Here is a 22,637-nt window from a genome sequence, read left to right on the forward strand (position 1 = left end):
CATGGAGGGTCAGGTGGCCACGGCCGCACAGGCAGTTCGGGTGGCCATGGAGGGTCAGGTGGCCACGGCCGCACAGGCAGTTCGGGTGGCCATGGAGGGTCAGGTGGCCACGGCCGCACAGGCAGTTCGGGTGGCCATGGAGGGTCAGGTGGCCACGGCCGCACAGGCAGTTCGGGTGGCCATGGTGGGTCAGGAGGCCATGGCCGGACAGGCAGTTCAGGTGGCCATGGCTGGGCAGCCCCCGTGGCCTTGGCCTCCGTCCTCGGCCCGGCCATGTTGGCTAGGGGTATATAGCGCCCCCCCAAAATTTTCTTTGGGGAATTCAGGGGTTTGGCCGGACCGTTTGACAGAGTGGGCTCTGTAAGGCTGGACAGGACCAGCGGAGGCTCTGGAAGGCTGGGCTGGGCCCGCTGAGGCTCTGGACGGCTGGACGGGACCAGCGAAGGCTCTGGAAGGCTGGACGGGACCAGTGAAGGCTCTGGAAGGCTGGATTGCACCAGCGGAGACTCTGGAGGATTGGACGTAACCAGCGAAGGCTCTGGAAGGCTGGATAGCACCAGCGGAGGCTCTGGAAGGCTGGATAGGACCAGCGGAGGCTCTGGAGGACTGGACGTAACCAGTGAAGGTTCTGGACGGCTGGACGGGACCAGCGAAGGATCTGGACGGCTGGACAGGACCAGCGGAGGATCAGGAAGGCTGGGCGGAACCAGCGGAGGCTCAGGACGGCGCTCTTGAGGAGCGGGCTCTGGACGGCGCTCTTGAGGAGCGGGCTCTGGACGGCGCTCTTGAGGAGCGGGCTCTGGACGGCGCTCTTGAGGAGCGGGCTCTGGACGGCGCTCTTGAGGAGCGGGCTCTGGACGGCGCTCTTGAGGAGCGGGCTCTGGACGGCTGGACGACCCCAGCGGAGATTCAGGAGGGCTGGGCGTCTCCAGCGGAGACACTGAAGGAGCTAGCTCTGGGCGAGCGGTCACTGGAGGGCGCTCTGGCGGCGCAGTCACTGGAGGGCGCTCTGGCGGCGCAGTCACTGGAGGGCGCTCTGGCGGCGCAGTCACTGGAGGGCGCTCTGGCGGCGCAGTCACTGGAGGGCGCTCTGGCGGCGCAGTCACTGGAGGGCTGGGCGGAACCAGCGGAGACTCAGAAGAGAGGATAGGGGCCGTGAACTCCATAGGGAGAGCCATATCCATAATATTAATTTCATCCCTTTTGGTCGGAGACTCAGGAACATCGGCCATTTTGGCCGGGAAAACAGGAACATCTGCCATCTTGACAGGGAACTCAGGAACATCGGCTATTTTGGCCGGGAAAACAGGAACATCGGCCATCTTGACAGGGAACTCAGGAACATCGGCTATTTTGGCCGGGAAAATAGGAACATCGGCCATCTTGATAGGAATAACTGGAACTTCGGCCATCCTGGCCGGGAAAACAGGGACATCGGCCATCCTGGCCGGGAAATCAGGAACTGTGGCCGTCTTGACAGCCTTGGGCTTTGCTGCCCTCTTGCGTGCGGATTTGTGTGTAGCAGCCGTCTTGTGAGCTGGCGTGGCAGCAGTCAGCAGAACAATGCTGAGGAAGGCCACGGAGCTTTGGATTGTGACAGGGCGCTCGGGGCGTGGCAGGTGGTCTGAGCCGTTGAAGAGGCATGTGGTGAGCACCGGCTTGGGATGAGCTGGAGCGACGCGGCGTGCATCTGAGGGGGCTGGACAAGGATCTATTTCTGAAAGCTCAATGTTAGAGCCATTCAAATAAAGAATGAAGTTGACAAAATCTACAAACGAAAGATCGTGAACGGACAGATCACTACGGATAATGTCCTTGTCCAGCCCCAACAGAAATACCACGCTGATAGATGCGTCGGGCCAGCTCACCAGATGATACAGCTCGGTAAACTCAGCCACATACCTCTCCAACTCCCGACCGACCTGCCGCAAACTCCACAGCCGTTCCTCAGCACTCACTTTTGGGTCGGTCATTCTGTCACAGCCGGTGCTGGATTGACGAGGCGAAAGTCAAAGTCAAATAACGAATACTTTTAATCTTGATTTCCAAGGAAGAGACAGGGGATTTCCAAACACACTGAACACATTAGACATCAAAAACATCCAGGAACATAACATGAAAAATGACCGACAAAGGACTCAACTCAAAGACTGACTTATAAAGCAAACTAATCAAGCTACACAGGTGAAACAGATAATGACTTAACAAGGACTAAACCAAATGATAACAAACTGACGGGGGGAGACAGAAGGAGAAACCAAATCTCAACAGTGCAAACACAAGGCTAAAGACAGGAAACATAAGGAGACATGTGACAGATTCATGGTGCAATCGATGGATATTCAAGACTAATCACATACCTAAACTGCAACACCGACAACTGAGCTAGTACTGTACTGTCTCAGTTTATTCAAGCAACTTGCCTTTATGGTCTGCCCTCTAGGGTAAGGTCAGATCACGGTGGTGAAAACTTACAAGTGGCCTTGTTCATGAACCTTGTACAAGGACTACAGCGCCGGAGTCACATCACTGGGGAATCGGTTCACAACCAAAGGATAGAACGTTTGTGGAGGGATGTATTTTTACATGTGCTACATTCATTCTACAGCATGTTCTACAGTCTTGAAGATTCTGAACTTCTTGATCCCAGCAATGACCTTCACAAAGTTTCACTAGGCATAGTTTATCTTCCACAGATCCAAGCTAGACTACAGCACTTCAAAGAGGCATGGAATCAGCATGCTTTGCGGACAGAAAACAATAAAACACCGACACAGATATGGACTGAGGGAATGCTGTCAAGAATTGGAAATGACAGCACAGCTCTCAACAATGTGTTTGGAGACGATCCCTACAGGCCAGAAAATATAAATGAACTCCTGGCTCAACATGGCATTGAGTATTTGCCCACAGCTGAAACTGAAGACATCCCAGCTGTAACTGTTGAACAGCCTCAAATTAACCTCACTCCTCAGCAAATGGAAACTGTGTCCCGTGCTATTGATCAGATCACAGATTTGAAAACTAAGTTTCAGGTGTGTTGTGCAGAACACCAAGATTGCCAATCTTTTGGCAAACTAGTTTTGCAGATTATAGTGTTATTAAGAATGTCTTTCTTTTGTAATATTTTGATATGTAAAAGATTGAACTACAATGCTCTGTTAAAGAATTAATAGATGCTGACATTGAAAAAGTAATTTTCTATGAAAAGCTGGTGTACAAGTGGAACCTGAACAAAGAGTTAAAAGTAAGCAATGTAACTGTTTTTCCAAAATAAACACCAACATGCACAGAGCAGAATAATGCATTTTAATTTGGAATAGATGCACATCTCAAACATATTTGACTTGAAAGTGGTTCTTAAATGGAATGGAACTTTAAATTAATAAAAGATGTACTCAGTTGTAACTGTACCTTAAATTACTTTATATTAAGAGGTAATATTAAGACTTAAAGCATAAGAGTTCTGTAGATCGTAATGCATCGACAAAATTTTGTTTTCTTTGTTGAACGATTCCTTTAAAAGTGAAAAAATTTACATTCTTTTTTTTTTTGCCTCTCCAAAAATTCAGAACAAAGAAACTAATACGCTTGGTACTATTTGAGGTTGAGTAAACGGTCACAGAATTTACTTATTTGGACTAACTCCCTCTTTAACAACAATAACAACAAAATACTAACTCACAACAAGATACAAACTCAACACAATGCAACAAAAGCCCCTCCATTTTGGATGCAGCTCTAGATTTCAGGAAACACCAAAATATGGGCTTTGTATGATTCCCTCCGTCATGTAGGTCTTGAACATTTCATAATCTTTGTGTATCGGCAGTCATAATATAATGAGGCAAGTATTGGCCTCTGGAAAATTTTTTCCATCTTGATGGAGGAACTCTATTTCTGGGCGGTGGGGGAAACCCAGGGGTGGCACTGTGAAGGCTCCAGTGGCAAATTCCATTATTCTCTCAAGAGTCACTGCATCACTCTCTCCCTCTGCAAAATATATACAGAAAATCATAACTTATATGTGACCCTGGACCACAAAACCAGTCTTAAGTCGCTGGGGTATATTTGTAGCAATAGCCAAAAATACATTGTATGGATCAAAATTATTGATTTTTCTTTTATGCCAAAAATCATTAGGAAATTAAGTAAAGATCATGTTCCATGAAGATTTTTTGTAAAATTCCTACTGTAAATATATCAAAATGTAATTTTTGATTAGTAATATGCATAGTTAAGAACCTAATTTGGACAACTTTAAAGGTGATTTTCTCAGTATTTTGATTTTTTGCACCCTCAGATTCCAGATTTTCAAACAGTTGTATCTCGCCAAATATTGTCCTATCCTAACAAACCATATATCAATAGAAAGCTTATTTATACATCTCAGTTTTGTAAAATTTAACCTTATGACTGGTTTTGTGTTCCAGGGTCACATATAACTTAAAAAAGTGTGGTAAGTGCACTTCTTTGAAAGTGATATTTTGATCAAAACAGAGTTAGCCAGCCTGTCTAATTATGACTACATCTAACTGCATTGTTGCTATATTTTTTCTAATTACAAAAAAATTAGACGATTATCACATCACGATTATCATCCAAAATAAAAGTTTGTTTACATACTAAATGTGTGTTTACTGTGTATATTTATGTTTATATAAATACACACACATACATGTACATTAAAGAAAAATTCTAAATGTTAGAAAATATTTATAATTCTATATTTAGTCTAAATTAAATAGAAGTATAACTATTCATACATTTAAATATTTTTTGCAATTTATACATGTATGTTCGTGTATTTATATATACCTTATAAATATACACAGTAAACACACATTTAGTATGTAAACATAAACTTTTATTTTGGATGTGATTAATCGTGATGAATCATTTGACGGCCCTAAAAAAATACAATCCTAGGTATTTGTTCTGCATATTCTGGCTGTATTCACCACAAATAAGATAATTTTTCATTGTGAACACTCCTTTTCTTCAAATCTAAGTCACTGTTTTTATTAATCACTCTTTGTTTTTAGAGGACCAATAACAAAACAAATAAAAGCAAATCAAAACTAAAAACTACATAAAGTAGAGTTGTCATTCCAGCTATTAATTTAACTGCATGTGTCCCATTCAAACAGTGAACATTTGAAAAATGGACTTAGTAATTCACTCATTATTCTGTATAAATTTTGAACAAAAAATTTGATGGCGTTCCTTTAACAAAACATAAAAAACATTTCATACCTTCAACATCGATCAACCAGTCCCTCCAGTGGCATACAGTCTGGTTTTCCGTTGCCCTTCTGTTGCTCCCTTGTGGGGAGAAGTTTACATAAAAAAGACTGCAGAGATCCTTTGCCTGAAGAGGCCTCTGCTCATTGACGAACATGTCATAAAAAAGTGCAGGATATTTTTGCATCTCTTCCAGCAAACCGAGAGTTTGCAACCCTTCTGAAAACCTGTAAAACAAACATAGCACTCAATGTCAGTTTCAAGCTGATGATAGCTATGTTGTCAGAAAGGAAAGGCTTAAAAATTGTATGGTAGTATCTTTATTTGAGTTCTAGACATTGACTAAAGTCCTGGGGTGTGAAAAACCAATGAGGGTGAATAATTAACAAGAGAATTGTAGTTGTTGGGCACTTACTGGTCCAAGGCAGCTCTTAGCCTTCCATTCACAAAGAACTCTGCAGCTGACTGGACAAGAGAGTTCCTTTCTGTCAGGCTTGATACATATCTCAAGGCACCAATGATACTTAAGCTGTCTGCTGCTTCTGTAATGGCACAATTTGCCTCCAGAACAGTTGTTGCTTCCTGTATCTAAAACAGTTTTGAAAAAAGAAATTTTACAATTTTGAGAATTTTTTTGAACCGGCATGATAAAGAGGTCATGTGATACTGTTGGAAATCCCTCTGACCTGGTGGCTAGCTCCACCCACTGTTAGCAGCTGCACCCCATCACCATCTTAATTGGTGCCCATTTAAAAGGGCTCGCTTGGAAGCAACAAGGCAGTGTGCTCTCCCTTTGTTGCTGCTATGGACTCTTTTCATTTGGTGTTGTGTGGCTGTGTACAGATGTAAGTTTCGTTTGATATTTGTATAGTTTGAATTCTGTTATGCAATTTGATTGTTCAACTTTATTTGTTCTTATTTTGTGTATTTAATAGTGATGGGAAAATGAAGCTTTCCGAAGCACTGAGGCTTTCCCCTCAACTGTATCGTAAAAAGGTTCGTTACTCGAAGCTTTTCAACATGTTGCACACTAATGACATCTTGTGGACAAAGGTGGGAAAAGTTGCTTTCGCGTCCCAGATCTTAAAGCGATTTTGGACAGTTTCATTAAACACATCTATTTGTGCTATGTCAGAAAATCAGTAATTTTACTCGAATTGATCTGTAAATAAACGTTTTAATAAAATTATACAAGTATAAGCATGGTTCATGTAGGCATATATGTTCACAGTAAATTAAGAATAATTTTGACTAATATTAGTGTTAATTAGAAGAGCTTGTGAAGCAAGGATAACTACAAAATGAATATGCACAAAACTACACATGTACATATTTATTCGTATTATGATTTATTCTTAACAAAAAGTGAATGACACTTGATACCTGCACAAGGGGTTCGCGTTCTTTGAATCAGAATATGAAGCAGTCACGTGGTTGTGTGCGAAAACGAAGCTTCGGACGTCACAGGTCATGTGGTTATGGACAAAACGAATCAAGCTCCGGTACAGTGCTTCACTGTGAGATGTTTCGTTTTTTTTATACAAGCTTCGAAGCTTCGGTGTCAAACGTCACATCACTAGTATTTAAGTTTAGAGACCAGCCTTCTACACCTGTGGAAATTCTATGTACTGGCATTGGAGTGAATAAAATATGCAAATGCATGTTGTCTCAAGATGTTTTGATTGACATCCCATTGTGATGTTCCCCCTGGAAATCAGCAGTAGCCTAAGAGTCTTTTACATGGTCCTTCGAGCCGGAGATGAGCATTCCAATGGATCAAGAGCAACCAACAAGCCAATGTCATGTACCACCTCGTCGGCAGTCTTCAAGACAGACCAAGCCTCCCGTCTATCTTGAGGACTATGAGACTATATTACCTAGACCGAAGCCCCCTCGAACCAGTCTTTCAGTTTCCTCAGTCCCAGTCCAGAGCAGTACTGAAGCTATTGGAGAGAGTTATTCTGAACCTTGTGACCCTATCTTACTGGAGATGAAGCAGCTGAAGGAGTTTGTCATGGAATTGGGCCAAAGTGTGAAGAGGATAGATAGTAAAGTTCATCGAATGTGCTCTTCAGGAAGTTCTTGGTCATCTGAAGGAAGTAGCCAACACTTATCTTTACCATCTTCACCGGAGAAGAAGTCTCTCGCTCCTTCTATTGTGACTGATTCAACTGTGGCATTAGCCCATGAGCTGCGAGTTCATCTGCAGGAAAGACAACAGGAGAAAGATATTCCTGAGTTAAAGTCACCACTATGTGTGAGTAGAACATCTTCGTTACCTCCACCTCCTTCCTCTATGGTTCCAACTCCTCAATCCCAGTTAACCACTGATTTAAATGCTCCACAAGTGAATCAAGCCCAAGTTGATGTAAATACTGTTAGTCATCCAGAGTTAAGGCAGTTCCCTGCAGTTCAAAGTCCTCATGATAATCATTTGTCTACTTGGATGGGACCGCATTCGGCCAGTCAGTTTATACCCCCTATATTCCCTGTTCTAAACCCTTGGATTGAAATGCATCAGCAGCTAGCAGGACAGTCACATACATCTAGACCTGCAGCACCATTACCAATACCTCCGTGGGCTTTGAATCCATCATTGTTTGGCCCAGTATATCCTGGATTTTGGCCACCAGTATCAGGTTCGTTGTATCCGAGTCATTTGTCAGTTCCAATGAATGTTCCTGCTCATCAACAAGCCCAAGATTCCCAGGGTTTTATGGCATCGTCTCAATGGCCACCACGACCACAGCAGGCCTTACATAATCCAGTAGCTGAACATTCTACTGGTCAGTTACCAGTTTCATCTACATCTCCTGCATTTGGTACTAGTATTCCATCTGTACCCATTACAGCTCAAACTGGAAATTTGATCACTTGTCACCAGCGGGGAAGACAAGATGTTCAGCCTTCATTCCAGTCAGTGACGCCTAGTCTACCTTTTCTACCAGAGAGATCTATTCTGCAACAGAATTATCCTACATCTTATGTTCCTCAGTCTTCAGTTGAACTGCCTGTTCCAAGTTCTCAAGCAGGATGTGTGCCAAGAGCCCAAGTAAGTTATCCACCAAGATCTTCTCGAGTTGAAGGCCCTTCCTTTCCTTATTTCTATAAAGAAGATCCCAAACAATTTATTATGTTAAAGATGGCTATGGAGAACTTACTACCACCAGATGAAACCGAGCAGTACAAGTTCCATATTCTCCTAGACCATCTAAAGTTGGATTCTGCACGCAACTTGGTTCTGGCTTATTCTAACCATCCTCTGCCATTCAGTACAGCATGGACAGCCCTCCAGCAGAAGTATGGTCAGCCACATCAACTTGTTCTGAGAGAAATTGCTGAGATTATGAGCCTCCCAACAATTAAAACTGGTGAGTCGCAAGCTTTTAGCAACTTGGCAGTTCGCATTCGGGCCCTCGTGGGAATTCTACAGTCTTGGGGCCAAGGTGAAGGAGCTGCAGAATTGGCATGTGCCTCGCATGTACAACAACTATTGAGTAAACTCCCTCCTGAACAAGTTGCTAATTACATCAGGCATAGCAGAACGACTCGAGCAGGAGAACCCTATAACCTGGTGAATTTCTCTTCATGGCTTCAAGAGGAAGCAGACTGTCAAGCAATAGTAGGACAAGTCGGTGTTGTTCGGCGGAGACCTAATGACCTCTATTCTAAGGAGAGGAAACCAATAAGGCAATATCAGCCAATTACAACATTTCTTCATGGAGCAAGCAGTGTTCCAGTGGAAAAGATTGGTGATTCCTTTAGTCCTGTTCAAGGTCCCAGATTTGAAAGAGGAAGGGAGTTCTTGAAGTTTCAATGTCCATTCTGTAAAAGTGATGATCATCATCTCAGTAGATGCCAAGCATTTAGTCTGCTTTATTTGGAGAACATAAGGAAATGGATAAAGGAGAACCATTGTTGTTGGAGATGTGGCAGGGCTCATCAGGCCTCTCGGTGTGACCTGAAGAAAGGCTGTCCGAAATGTAACGGTAAACACCTGGGAATTCTACATGAGGTGAATCAGAAGAAGCCAGACTCTGGTGTTTTTTTGCTTAGTCGTCCAAGCTGTTCCCCTAGAGTTCTACTGAAGATTGTTAAAGTCTCACTGAGCCATAATGGTAAATGTATGGAGACCTATGCCATCTTGGATGATGGTTCTGAACGGACGATGCTTTTACCTCTGGCAGCACAGCAACTTGGATTGAAGGGTAAAGCCGAATCATTGATACTTAGAACTGTGCGTCAAGAGACGGAGGTCCTGAGTGGGGCCAGTGTGAATTTCTCAATTTCTCCAGCCAATTCTCAGCAGAAGTACCAGATAAAAGGGGCTTTTACTGCCCAGCGGTTGAGCCTTCCTGAGCAGTCCTATCCCGTTCCTAGCCTTCTGAGACGATTCAGCCATCTAAAGGGACTTCCATTGGAAACATTTAATAAAGTCCAGCCGACGCTTCTGATTGGTGCTGATCATCCGTATCTTCTAGCTCCAGTAGAGAAGGTCCGTCTAAACTGTCACGGAGGACCAGCTGCAGTTCATACTAGGCTGGGATGGGCCCTTCAAGGTCCAGTGCCATCAGCCCAGTCAAATGAGTCTGAACTCCAATGTCTGTTTCTTTCTGGAACTTCCATTCCATCTCAGCTCCAGCAGGATGTAGAGTGGTTATGGCAAGTGGACATGCTTCCATACCGGAGTGAAAAAGCCATTGTCCGGTCTAAACAAGATCAGTATGCCCTAGATTGTCTTGACCGATTGACAACGAGTGAGACTGTCAATGGGGTCTCTAGATATGTAACTCCTCTAATCCGTTCCAAGCATGCACCCTTGATCAATGCTCCTAAAGAGGCAGTTATGTCATCCCTTAGACGTACAGAACGCCAATTGACTCGTAATCCTGAACAGGCCCTTATATATGAAGGTGAGATGCAGAAATTGGTTGAGTCTGGTTATGTGAGAAAGTTGAGTCATGAAGAAGCCTCTCAAAGTAGTGAGTCCTGGTTTGTACCCCACCATCTCGTCAAGCATAATGGAAAGAATCGATTAGTGTTCAACTGTTCCTATACATTCAAAGGAGAATCATTAAATGCCCACCTATTGCCTGGTCCCACCTTAGGGCCATCCTTATTAGGTGTACTACTTCGATTCAGGGAACGTCCTGTGGCCATTAGTGGTGATATTAAGTCCATGTTTCACCAAGTTCGTTTGCTGCCTTCAGATAAGCCCCTTCTGCGTTTTCTGTGGCGAAGCATGAGATCGGATAAACCAGCTGACCCAGGTGAAAAAAAAGTGCACTAAAATGCACTTTATTTAAGTATACTTAGTACACTTTTCAGTAATGTACTAAAAGTGCTCTATTTTCGCACACTAATTTTGTACTTAATGCACTAAAAGATAGTATTAAGTATATGTTAAGATAAACTTAATACCATCTAAGTGTACTCAACTGTGCTATTTTGAGACACCCTGAAATTGAACTAAAATGTGCTTTTAACATACTATATCTGTATTTAAAAAAATATATTTAGTTACAACTAGAAATACACTAGAACCCTACTTTTAAACATTTATAAATATATTTAAGACTAATTTAAAGTATAATAGTAATATATTAAAAGAATATTCAAAATGTAAAAAAGTGTGCTAAAATACACTTTATTTAAGTATGCTTAGTACACTTTTCAGTAATGTACTAAAAGTGCTCTATTTTCGCACACTAATTTTGTACTTAATGTACTAAAAGATAGTATTAAGTATATGTTAAGATAAACTTAATACCATTTAAGTGTACTCAACTGTGCTATTTTGAGACACCCTGAAATTGAACTAAAATGTGCTTTTAACATACTATATCTGTATTTTAAAAAATATATTTAGTTAAAACTAGAAATACACTTGAACCCTAATTTTAAACATTTATAAATATATTTAAGAAAAGCTTAAAGTATAATAGTAATATATTAAAAGAATATACAAAATGTGAAAAAAGTGTGCTAAAATACACTTTAAGTACACTAAGTATTCTTTTTAGTACTGTGCTAAAAATGCTCTATTTTCACACACTAATTTTGTACTTAATGTACTAAAAGATAGTATTAAGTATATGTTAAGATAAACTTAATACCATTTAAGTGTACTCAACTGTGCTATTTTGAGACACCATGAAATTGAACTAAAATGTGCTTTTAACATACTATATCTGTATTTAAAAAAATATATATTTAGTTAAAACTAGAAATACACTTAAACCCTACTTTTAAACATTTAAATATATTTATGACTAATTTAAAGTATAATAGTAATATATTAAAAGAATATACAAATTGTGAAAAAAGTGTGCTAAATACTGTATTAAAAGTGCTCTATTTTCCCAAACTAATTTTGTATTTAATGTACTAAAAATTTGTATTAAGTACATTTTAAGATAAACTTAAGAACATCTAAGTGTACTCAACTGTGCTATTTTGATACACCATGAAGCTGATCTAAAATGTGCTTTTAACATACTAAACATTTATTTAAAGAATATATTTACATGAAGGGATTACCCTTATACTGTGTGTACAAAGAAAACAGCATCTGTGCTTCATCAAAACACTTTAATCTTTTTGGGCAATAAACCACATGTCCAAAAATATGGGAGGGAACAAAAACTGAGAAGACAAAAATATAAATAAGATGCAACATTACAGCACATGTATGACATGTAAAGACACAAAACAGTAACTTCTTTTTAAATAACAGTTTTTTTAAGCATATGTAATTTACAAAACAAACGTCAAATGGACTCTCACAAAATAAACAAGTGCCCTAATAAATCTGTGCTTAGTTTTTCTTTTTGGTAACAAAATTTTCATTGTTACATTTTCTTCGTATTACAGCTCTCACCTCTGACAGTGAAGTGCCAGGGAACTCTGACATCACTGTGTCTACAACAAAAAGGAAATGACATGACATAATTCTTATTTGTAAAGCATACCTACATTCATTAAGGATAGACAACTAATGCTAACTAACAGTATGCAACTGTTTTGTACACATGCTTGATAGAAGCTCTACAATGATTATAGTTTTGGGGTACTGAAGCTATGAAAAATGGCTAAAAGAAAAAAAGAAAGATTTCATACAAACCAATAAGTGCATTGACTTTCTCTGGGTCTAGCTGCTGTTTCTGCGACCCACTCCCGGTCAGACTAGATGATCCCAGAACATCCCTCCCAAACAGCAATACAGCCAGTTCTTGTGTAAAGAGGGACATCCTGCTGCGGTTTAGTCGTCTAAAGCAGCTTTTGCTGACTTGAACAGCAGTGTTGCCCAGTGAAACCTGTGCCCAAGAAACAAAAAATCTACATAAATATACAAATTATGAACTACAAAGAAATTGTGGTAAAGAGACTGTAGGTACAAAATGGAAATAATATAAGAAAAAAGTACCAGGTCCATATTTCTGTAATAGATTGGTGTGGTTTCTACACTTACCTGTACTTTCAAGTAAAAGTTGCCTGTTAAAGTTAAAAAGTACCTTTAAAAAACCTAAGCATCTTAAAGTCAAGGTACTAGGTGCAAGGTACAACAACTAAAAGCTATCTAAAAAGATCTTAAAAACTGTGTGAAGTTGCAAAGAAAATAGTTGAGTCTAACAGGTAACAAATTCAATTCACAGAGCCAAGACAAAGACATAACAGTAATACAAATAAGGTTGTATTAATTAACATTAGTTAATGCATTAGTTAACATGAACTAACAATGAACAACTCCACTGTTCAGGATTACCTAATCGTTGCTCATGTTAACATTCATATGCTAATGTGTTTGTTCATGCATTATGCCTATGCCTGTAAATAACTTTATTTAATTATACTACATACAGTATATACACGTTTATGTAGCAGCTAACACACACAATGGATAAACAATACTACCTCCCCATTTGGGCTATTGGTAAACTTGGAAACCATCTAAACATCAATAGATAATGTTTCTCATGTTTGTAGAAAGTTTATTAACATGACTTAACATTAACAAAGTGTTTACTAAGGGAATTTGTGAACCTTATTGTAAAGTGTACACTAGTCCAATACGAACTGATGTGTTAAATGTCTAAATCATGTTAATAAAGAGTTTACAAATGGCAGTAACACATCAGTTCATGTTGGACTAGTGTACACTTTACAATAAGGTTCACAAATTCCCTTAGTAAACACTTTGTTAATGTTAAGTCATGTTAATAAACTTTCTACAAACATGAGAAACATTATCTATTGATGTTTAGATGGTTTCCAAGTTTACCAATAGCCCAAATGGGGAGGTAGTATTGTTTATCCATTGTGTGTGTTAGCTGCTACATAAACATGTGTATATACTGTATGTAGTATAATTAAATAAAGTTATTTACAGGCATAGGCATAATGCATGAACAAACACATTAGCATATGAATGTTAACATGAGCAAAGATTAGGTAATCCTGAACAGTGGAGTTGTTCATTGTTAGTTCATGTTTACTAATGCATTAATATATGAATAAGTTAACATGAACAAAGTAATGCTGAACAGATGCCTTGTTCATTGTTAGTTCATGTTAACTAATACATTAACTAACATTAATTAATACAACCTTATTGTAAAGTGTTACCGACATAACATACCATTTCTTGAACAGGGATGGGGGACCCTGAACTTGTACTCCCTGTATCACTCCCTCTGTTCATTGTGGAGATCAGATCCTTAATGCATCTTACTAAAGTGGGTATTTCTGCAAAATGTTTGGGAAAAGTGTTGTTACTGCATAGTAATAATACTAATATTCTATACAAAACTTCAAGAAAATTAGACCAATTGTATAACATTGGAAAGTTTCTAGTTTTTTATACACTTCTTGCTTTCTTTGTAAAGTTGACACTCTCCTTACAGTTGGCCCATCTGTTATATATTTACTAATAATCTATTCTAAAACAACAAATTATGAACATACCCACCACTGGAAAGCTCTAAAAATGTATTTTTTACATTTGAATACATTTTTCAATAATAATGATGTATTGACATTATTACTGAAATTGAGAAATGCTATCACAAATGTCATACATACAAGGCAGACTGCCCCATAGCTCCCTTTGCTGAGAAAAAATAATTTTAAATATTTCATACCTTTCAGAGCTTCCACCACTTCACTGCTGACAAATGACTGCCCACTGTCTACACTCTCCTCACCTGCCCCAGGAGCTTCTGAGGTGTCCTAGATAAATAAATGTTTCCAAAATTGCATTTGCATGAGTCTTCTGCTTACTAAATGCTTGGTGAGGACACAATCATTTTGAAAATCTGCTATTAGACATTATGTTTAAAGTCACCATGAAATCAAAAAGGACAATTCTTAATGCTTTACAGTGTTGCAGTTATTATTATAAATGATTTTTCGAGCGCACTATTCTTTTTTTTTTATTCATTTGCACTTGCGATCTTTAATTTAAAACACTGAGCTCCCTTACCCCTTTTAACACTAATACTTAAAGGGGTAGGACTACACTGACTGTCCAATGGTTAAGCATTTTTAGCACTCCTATATTTAACACTATACGGAAAAGTAAATCACAACCTCTGTTTTATGGTGACTTTAGAAATAGTTTACTGTAGGATGGACTATACACATTTCACATGTTTTTACACAATATGGTCTGTCAACACATACAATTTGTTTAGAAGCCTCTGGATAATCAAATAAATCCACATTTGTGTCCACGGGTTCAGCTTCAGCTTCCTCCTCACTATGTAAGGAAGAGGAGTGGAGTGGCATGTTTTTGTGAGGACCAGTGTGGAGGGGTGTCCTCAGTGATTCCTTTAGCTGAGTGAGGATCTTCTCCTTTGCAAGCTTCTTTTGTCTCTACAAAAGGTAAAACAACTTATTTATAAAATTGTTTAAAATACAAAACAGGGAAGGGCCAACAGGATAGCTGTACATTTCTATAACAACTGATTTTTAATAACCAAAGATATTTTGATTATCTTTGTAACAGTCATTAATGGGAGGTTTAGTGTATGTAAAAAATCAATTTAGGGATTAACTATGAAAAGTTATGTGTTGCACAATAATGTAAATACTTACATTTACTTTGTCTCGATGCCGCTTCATTTCAACGTCTGTATCTTCATCGGAACTTTCTAAATGTTTTTTTTTCTGGACCAAGCACAAAAACACAAAATACTGTATTTTCGAGTTGAACAACCAATACCTATGTTATACCAGTTAAATTGAATAAATATGTAATTAGTTAATGTGGCAATTTTACTTGTCTACAGACTATTGCACCGTGGCCGAAAACGCGACAGTAACGTTACATGCGACATTCAAAAAACAACCGTGTAGTTAATGGCTGGTTAGGCCAAAAATTCTAACAACAAAAAGCGTGTGGCATTTAGGACACGGTGGGACTTGTAACTGGATGAGTGGATGTTATCAAACTGAAAAGCACCAGTTATATGAAAGTTCTATTTTACAATCACTTAAGTAATAGCCCATGCGCAATTCTCCCCTTACGTTTAACTTACATACTGTGCAACTAAAACCAATATTAACCATTAAATATCAAGATAACATTAAGGTTACTTCTGGCAAAAAACATTTTGCAACAACATCATAACACTTGACATGTTTTGCTAACGTATTTCACGATTAGAGGTAACGTTAATGCTTTATTTTGACAATAACGTTACTGGTCGTTAGCTGTCTAGCATTTTTGTACACCGGACATAGTGGACGAGAAGTATTTCTCCAACAACTGAACGACGTCAACAACAAACATTACTAAAACATGTTTTCAACATGTTACCAAGTTATACTTACACTTGGTGGACCGCAGCCTCCTGCTCCTTTAGAACACGCCATCATCTACACCTACAGTACTACCTTTCGCGCCTGTGTGACTGAAAGTGGTGAAATGATGCTTGTGATTGGCTGAAATTCAGTTGACAGATTTCTGCCAATCACATGCAATATTTCATTTTGCCGGCGTTTGTCTGTGGTATCCGGTTCGCCTAGTACCCGGTACCATTTTGCCGCGCAGAAAGGATGGCGCACAAAAGAAAATATAAAGAATATTTAGTGGATGAATGTAGCCAACCATCGAAGGCTACGAAATATCGACGGATAGCAGACTCTGAGGTAATTAGCTTTTTTTTAATACCCAAACACAACAGTTTAAACCTAACGTTATCTACACCAGACGCCAGAGTCCCATACAGTATTCACACAATAATGAGTTCTGTTATATTGGGTTCTATATTGTTTTCTATTGTTGAACAAGACCTTCAGCCAAATAGACCTAGGTTGTACATAATATTAACAACAACAATAGCAACAATAATAATGTAAAATACGATTTGCACAACTGTTATAACATGATTTGTTCTTATTCATTTCAGAATACATCTAGGAGTTGGTGTAGAGAGAGTTACAAAAGCTATCTTAAATGTTCATCCTTCCAGAAAGAAAGGAGACAGGTCTTAAAAGAGGTAAGTTACTTTATTTTTCCTTTCACAACAGCAATTACAGACATATTTTCCCATAATTGTATCAGAATAGGGCAATTAAATGTGTACAGGCAAAAATTGCGTCAAATTTCTTATATTTACTACATTGCCATACATCCCACAGTTTTTTATATATAAAAAAAGCTCTGCTTGTGTCGGTTCCTATGGCATAATGACAGTTTAATGTGTGGAGTTTTCCCCATCTATTATAACGAATAACAATTAAAATCATTGTTTAGGCTGCAGACTTTACTGTAGCATACATCAATTTAATTAAATGGTACTACATGTGAAGTCCTACATGTTTTGCATTATCATCATTGTCCTGTTTAAGTAAATTGCAGTTAGGCATAATTTTTCCTTTTGTTTGTCTGTATAATGAGAAGTACTTTTCAAACCCTCTGCCCTGTGCTTTTATACATGTGATAGACACAAAAGAAATTGTGCTTATAGCTCTGTTTTTGTTAATGCTTCCTGCTGACTGACTTTGTATTGAACATCACACAGCCTACCAGTGAGGAACCAAGTGGACAGGCCCACTCTGTTCAAGTGATGGAACTACCCTCCACATCAGAGCAAGACAGCACTTTTCTTGAAATAAGTGGTGACCAACGTGATGAACAAATGCAAACAGAAGTACAGGTAACAGTTAATGAAAACATTTTCCATTTTTATTAAAAAACTAAATGGAGAAATTGATGTAAACTCCAGCTATGCATAAGCCTCTAAATTATTATTACTTTTACTCTAAATACTATATAGTATGGATGGATAATACATTAACTGTATGTCAGCTTCATGCCAATTCAGTTTCATTAGCACATCACATGATGTTTCCAGCTGAATGACTTGTGTGTTCAGCAGTTGTTGGCTGTAATGTAACAACTCACATTTGATTTAATTTGGCTTTTTAAACAATGAACAGATTCAATATATCATTCAGTATAAACATGAACACCCAGTGATGTGAGAATGAGTAGGTTTCATCAGTGGACACAGAAATCTATCCCTTTATTTATGCATAAGTTACTTAAATTTTGTCTGGTTGCATATTGTAAATTAACATTTTAAAGAACACCAAAATAAAAGCCCTCTGCCCTGTGCCTTTATACATGTGATAGACACAAAAGAAATTGTGCTTATAGCTCTGTTTTTGTTAATGCTTACTGCTGACTGACTTTGTATGGAACATCACACAGCCTGCCAGTGAGGGACCCAGGAGACAGGCCCACTCTGTTCAAGTGATGGAACTACCCTCCACATCAGAGCAAGACAGCACTTTTCTTGAAATAAATAATGACCAACATGATGTACAAATGCAACCAGAAGTACAGGTAACAGTTAATGAAAACATTTTCAGTGTACATCTCATCAGTGTACACAGAAATCAATCCCATTATTTATGCATAAATTACTTACATTGTGTCTAGTTGCATAGTATGAATTAACATCTAAAAGAACACCAAAGTAATCTATTTATGCTTTTTTGTATGACAGGAAATATCCAAGAGACAGCCAGAAGAGAACATATCTGTAACAGCTGCCGACCTGCCAGAGGTGACAAATGAAAAGGTTATTATTAGGCATATATTTTTTTTGTATGTTTTACATTTACAAAGTCAGTTAAATAATTACACTTATAATTGTAAATATGTCATCACAGGCAGACCCTTTGTTGGATGGAGATGATCCTGTGTATCCCGGAGCACCTCTGACAAAAGGACAAAGTTTACTGTTGCTTATGTCTTACATACTAAGGCACAATCTTACAGCTGTTTCAGTACAACATCTACTGAAGATTTTCAATGAGCATTTCCCAGGCATGGTACCAGTAACCACATGGAAGTTATGAACCCCATTTCTACTGTCCAACATGTGAAAACTACTTGGGGATAAATACTGGTGAGCTAAACTGTGACATGTGTTGTACAGTAACTGATTCAGATAGTTGTCTTAAAAGTGGCAGCTTTTTCCTGGTTCTCAATTTGGCTTCACAGGTAAAAACACTGCTTGAGCAAAAACACACAAGTTTAAAAAGAGATGGACCAGTGGCAGATACAATTTCAGACATACAATGTGGAGATGAGTATCAAAAACTAAAGGAATCTGGTGCAATGGGTAAAGATGACATATCTTTAATATGGAACTGCGATGGAATCCCAGTGTTCAATAGCTCCAAGTACCAAATTTGGCCCATACAGTGCCAGGTTATAGAGTTTGAACCTAGAGAACGGAAGGAAAACATCTGTCTTCCTTGTCTATGGTTTGGGGAAAAAAAGCCATGCATGATGACATTTCTGAAGCCATTCGTAGATGAACTGACATTTCTCCAAAAAAATGGTATTAAATGGAAAGACTCTGCAAATGTTGAGCATGTTTCTAGAGTTTTTGCTCTTATATGTAGCTCTGATTCTATTGCTCGTCCACTTCTGAGGAACACTAAACAGTTTAATGGATTTTATGGATGTGATTTCTGTTACCATGTTGGAGGAGGTCCTTACACAAACAAAGTCCCTGTGCCAAATCTTAGAACCGAGACCGAGCACTTTGATCACGCAATGGCTGCAACACCAGAAAAACCTGTAATGGGAGTTAAAGGACCTTCACCTTTAATGAAACTTGACAAATTTCAAATGATAAATGGATTTGTTCCAGAGTATCAACACTCTGTCTGCCTTGGGGTGACAAGGCAACTAGCTAATCTGTGGTTTGACTCAAAAAATCATGAACAACAGTGGTACATAGGAACAAAATCTGGCCTTATTGACAAAGAGCTTGTTACAATCAAACCACCTGTGGAAATAATTCGAGTACCACGATCTGTGGCAGACAGAAAGTTTTGGAAGGCATCAGAGTGGAGGTCTTTCCTCCTATTCTATGCATTGCCTCTGTTAAATGGATTTTTACTGAGGAAGTTCTGGAACCACCTTTTTCTGTTTGTGTTTGCTATGCACATTCTCTTGGGCGAAAAAGTGAAACGCTGTGATATTGGTGTAGCAGAAAGAGCTCTCAAAAAGTTCGCAGTCCAGTTTGAGAAGTTATATGGAGTAGCAAATATGACATTCAATGTTCATCTACTAACACACATTACAACAAGTGTTAGGAACTGGGGGCCACTGTGGGCCACATCAACTTTTTCCTTTGAATCGTTTAATGGCACTCTGTTAAATTACTTCCATGGAACCACACATGTTCCTGAGCAAATTGTTAAAAGGTTTCTTTGCTTGAGGAGTCTAACACAAAAAGCAGAAAATGTTATGGGACACGCAAATGATGGAGTTAAAAAGATTTTTTTATGGTCTCCTGAACAACCGTTTACTTTCTTGTAATTCAACCAACCTCAATGAAAATGTCAGGGTTTTTGGAAAACCCTGTTATCATAAACTATCAGCATCACAATCATTTGCTGTAAATAACTTGCTAGGTGTTACAGTCAGTCAATGTGTATGTTATCATCGTTTTATTGTAAAAGGAATACTGTATCATTCAACAAGTTACAAAAATCTAAAAAAAAGGATCAACTCAATAGTTGAATTACAAGATGGAAGATTGTGCAGAGTTCTTAGCATGGTAGTAATCATAATGCAGCATGTATCATTTCACTGTGTACTTGTTAGGGAGCTCAAGAAGAGTGGTAAACTGCTTTGTAGGGACAGTGAACTAAACATTACTTCCACTTTTGTGTCTGAGGTCTTGGAGTCCAACAGTGTATGTGCAGTGCCCACAGATCTGTTCTATAGAAAATGTGTTTTGATCCAGTCAAGAGCCAAAAAATATGTTATTCCACTCCCAAATAATATAGAGAGAGATTAAGATGAATGTGATCACACATTAAATGTTTAGTTGACCCAAAAATGGAAATTATGTCATCATTTACCCACCCTCAAATTGTTCCAAACTTGTATACATTTCTTTGTTATGCTAAACACAAAGGAAGACATTTGTAAGAATGTCAGCAACCAAACAGATCTCATCTCACTCCCCAAATAAATAGGGGATGAGATCAGTTGAGTTACTTGCATTCTTCCAAATATCTTCCTTTGTGTTTAGCATAAGAAAGAAATGTATACAAGTTTGGAACAATTTGAGGGTGGGTAAATGACATAATTTTCATTTTAGGGTCAACTAAGCCTTTAAAATGTATACAAGGTGTCTTACAAACTACTTAACCTCCTCCAAAGACTGCAGGTTTTATTAGTAAATGTTCTGCAGGACAAATCACACAATTAAGAGAAGATGCTGTTGTCAAGCCTGTCCCAAATGTTAACCGACACACAGACTGTGGTGTTTAGTTTAGATTCCTTTCAAATGTCAAGCTAATTCATCTGTTTTTTTGTAACAGTAAATGTGAAAAATATAATTCATTCCATATGCACTGTTAAAGCATGCTTATGTCTTTTGATGTACTATACATTTGTTTATGACTAGATATGTTTATGTGCTATAAGTGTATAGCCTGTGCTTAGTGAATAAACTGGATATTAATATTTGTAATAAGTTTCTACTGTATTTTTTCCTGAAAATCCATTAAAATAGAACAAGTAATGGTATATAAAAACCCACAAAATTGTGAAGCGTGCACTTGATAAACACTTCTGTATAGGTTTACTTTGTAGGGGATTTGCAGTGAAAGACCAGTTGCGATGAATAAAAACAAAGAGTCATGAATGAAATAAAATAGAAGGAAATTTAATGAGGTTTTTTTTTTTTTGTAGTTTTGACAGCAAGAAATCAGCTTCAGCACTCTCCATGAGCTCCACAGGTCGACCTGCCTTACATTCAGAATACAGTGATATTTATGCTAACAGAGTCAACAAACCTATGTCATTAGATTGTTTAGACATCCTCACGTAATTGGTTAGACAAAAGATAATTAGGTAGAAGGATAAACAGTCCAGAACAATTTTAGAATATGCAATGTAGAAAATATGTTTTCTTAGATTATCATATTATTGACTACACTGGATATACACAAACATATCATCCCTTCTGCATGCCCATTCTTGGCTTTCCTGATCATTCCTTGACTTGACCTACAACACACACATACTTCAAGACAATAATGTTTTGGTAAGATTACCACACTCAAAATCAATTTAAGTGTTAGTGATAATAGTGCATTCACATTAAGTGTACTTAAGTACAACTTTTGGGAAAATGTACTTCTACTACAATACATTACTAATAGATTTTTAATAAAATCAATTTAATGTAAACTTAAAATTACCACACTCAAAATCAATTTAAGTGTTACTGATAATAGTGCATTCACATTAAGTGTACTTAAGTACAACTTTTGGGAAAATGTACTTCTACTACAATACATTACTAATAGATTTTTAATAAAATCAATTTAATGTAAACTTAAAATTACCACACTCAAAATCAATTTAAGTGTTAGTGATAATAATGCATTCACATTAAGTGTACTTAAGTACAACTTTTGGGAAAATGTACTTCTACTACAATACATTACTAATAGATTTTTAATAAAATCAATTTAATGTAAACTTAAAATTACCACACTCAAAATCAATTTAAGTGTTAATGATAATAGTGCATTCACATTAAGTGTACTTAAGTACAACTTTTGGGAAAATGTACTTCTACTACAATACATTACTAATAGATTTTTAATCAAATCAATTTAATGTAAACTTAAAATTACCACACTCAAAATCAATTTAAGTGTTACTGATAATAGTGCATTCACATTAAGTGTACTTAAGTACAACTTTTGGGAAAATGTACTTCTACTACAATACATTACTAATAGATTTTTAATAAAATCAATTTAATGTAAACTTAAAATTACCACACTCAAAATCAATTTAAGTGTTAGTGATAATAATGCATTCACATTAAGTGTACTTA

General features: G+C 38.1%; 1 protein-coding gene across 1 annotated transcript; it reads left to right on the forward strand.

The window, feature by feature from the left end:
• The first annotated feature begins 16,011 nt into the window (after nt 1–16,011).
• Nucleotides 16,012–18,615, forward strand: LOC141289015 (uncharacterized). Its single transcript, XM_073821205.1, has 5 exons — nt 16,012–16,745; nt 17,271–17,405; nt 17,963–18,097; nt 18,261–18,335; nt 18,427–18,615. The coding sequence occupies exons 1-5, from the start codon at nt 16,632–16,634 to the stop codon at nt 18,613–18,615; spliced, it is 648 nt and encodes a 215-aa protein (XP_073677306.1). The 5' UTR covers nt 16,012–16,631.
• The last annotated feature ends 4,022 nt before the right edge of the window (nt 18,616–22,637 follow it).

The sequence above is a fragment of the Garra rufa genome, chromosome 16, assembly GCF_049309525.1.
Source record: "Garra rufa chromosome 16, GarRuf1.0, whole genome shotgun sequence".
In the NCBI taxonomy this organism is placed as follows: Eukaryota; Metazoa; Chordata; class Actinopteri; order Cypriniformes; family Cyprinidae; genus Garra; species Garra rufa.

Coding starts and splice junctions, on each gene's coding strand:
- LOC141289015 (XM_073821205.1), top strand. CDS start 16,632: ATGATTTGTTCTTATTCATTTCAGAATACATCTAGGAGTTGGTGTAGA. Junction 16,746..17,270: donor GGAGACAGGTCTTAAAAGAG/GTAAGTTACTTT, acceptor AACATCACACAG/CCTACCAGTGAGGAACCAAG. Junction 18,098..18,260: donor AAATGCAACCAGAAGTACAG/GTAACAGTTAAT, acceptor TTTGTATGACAG/GAAATATCCAAGAGACAGCC.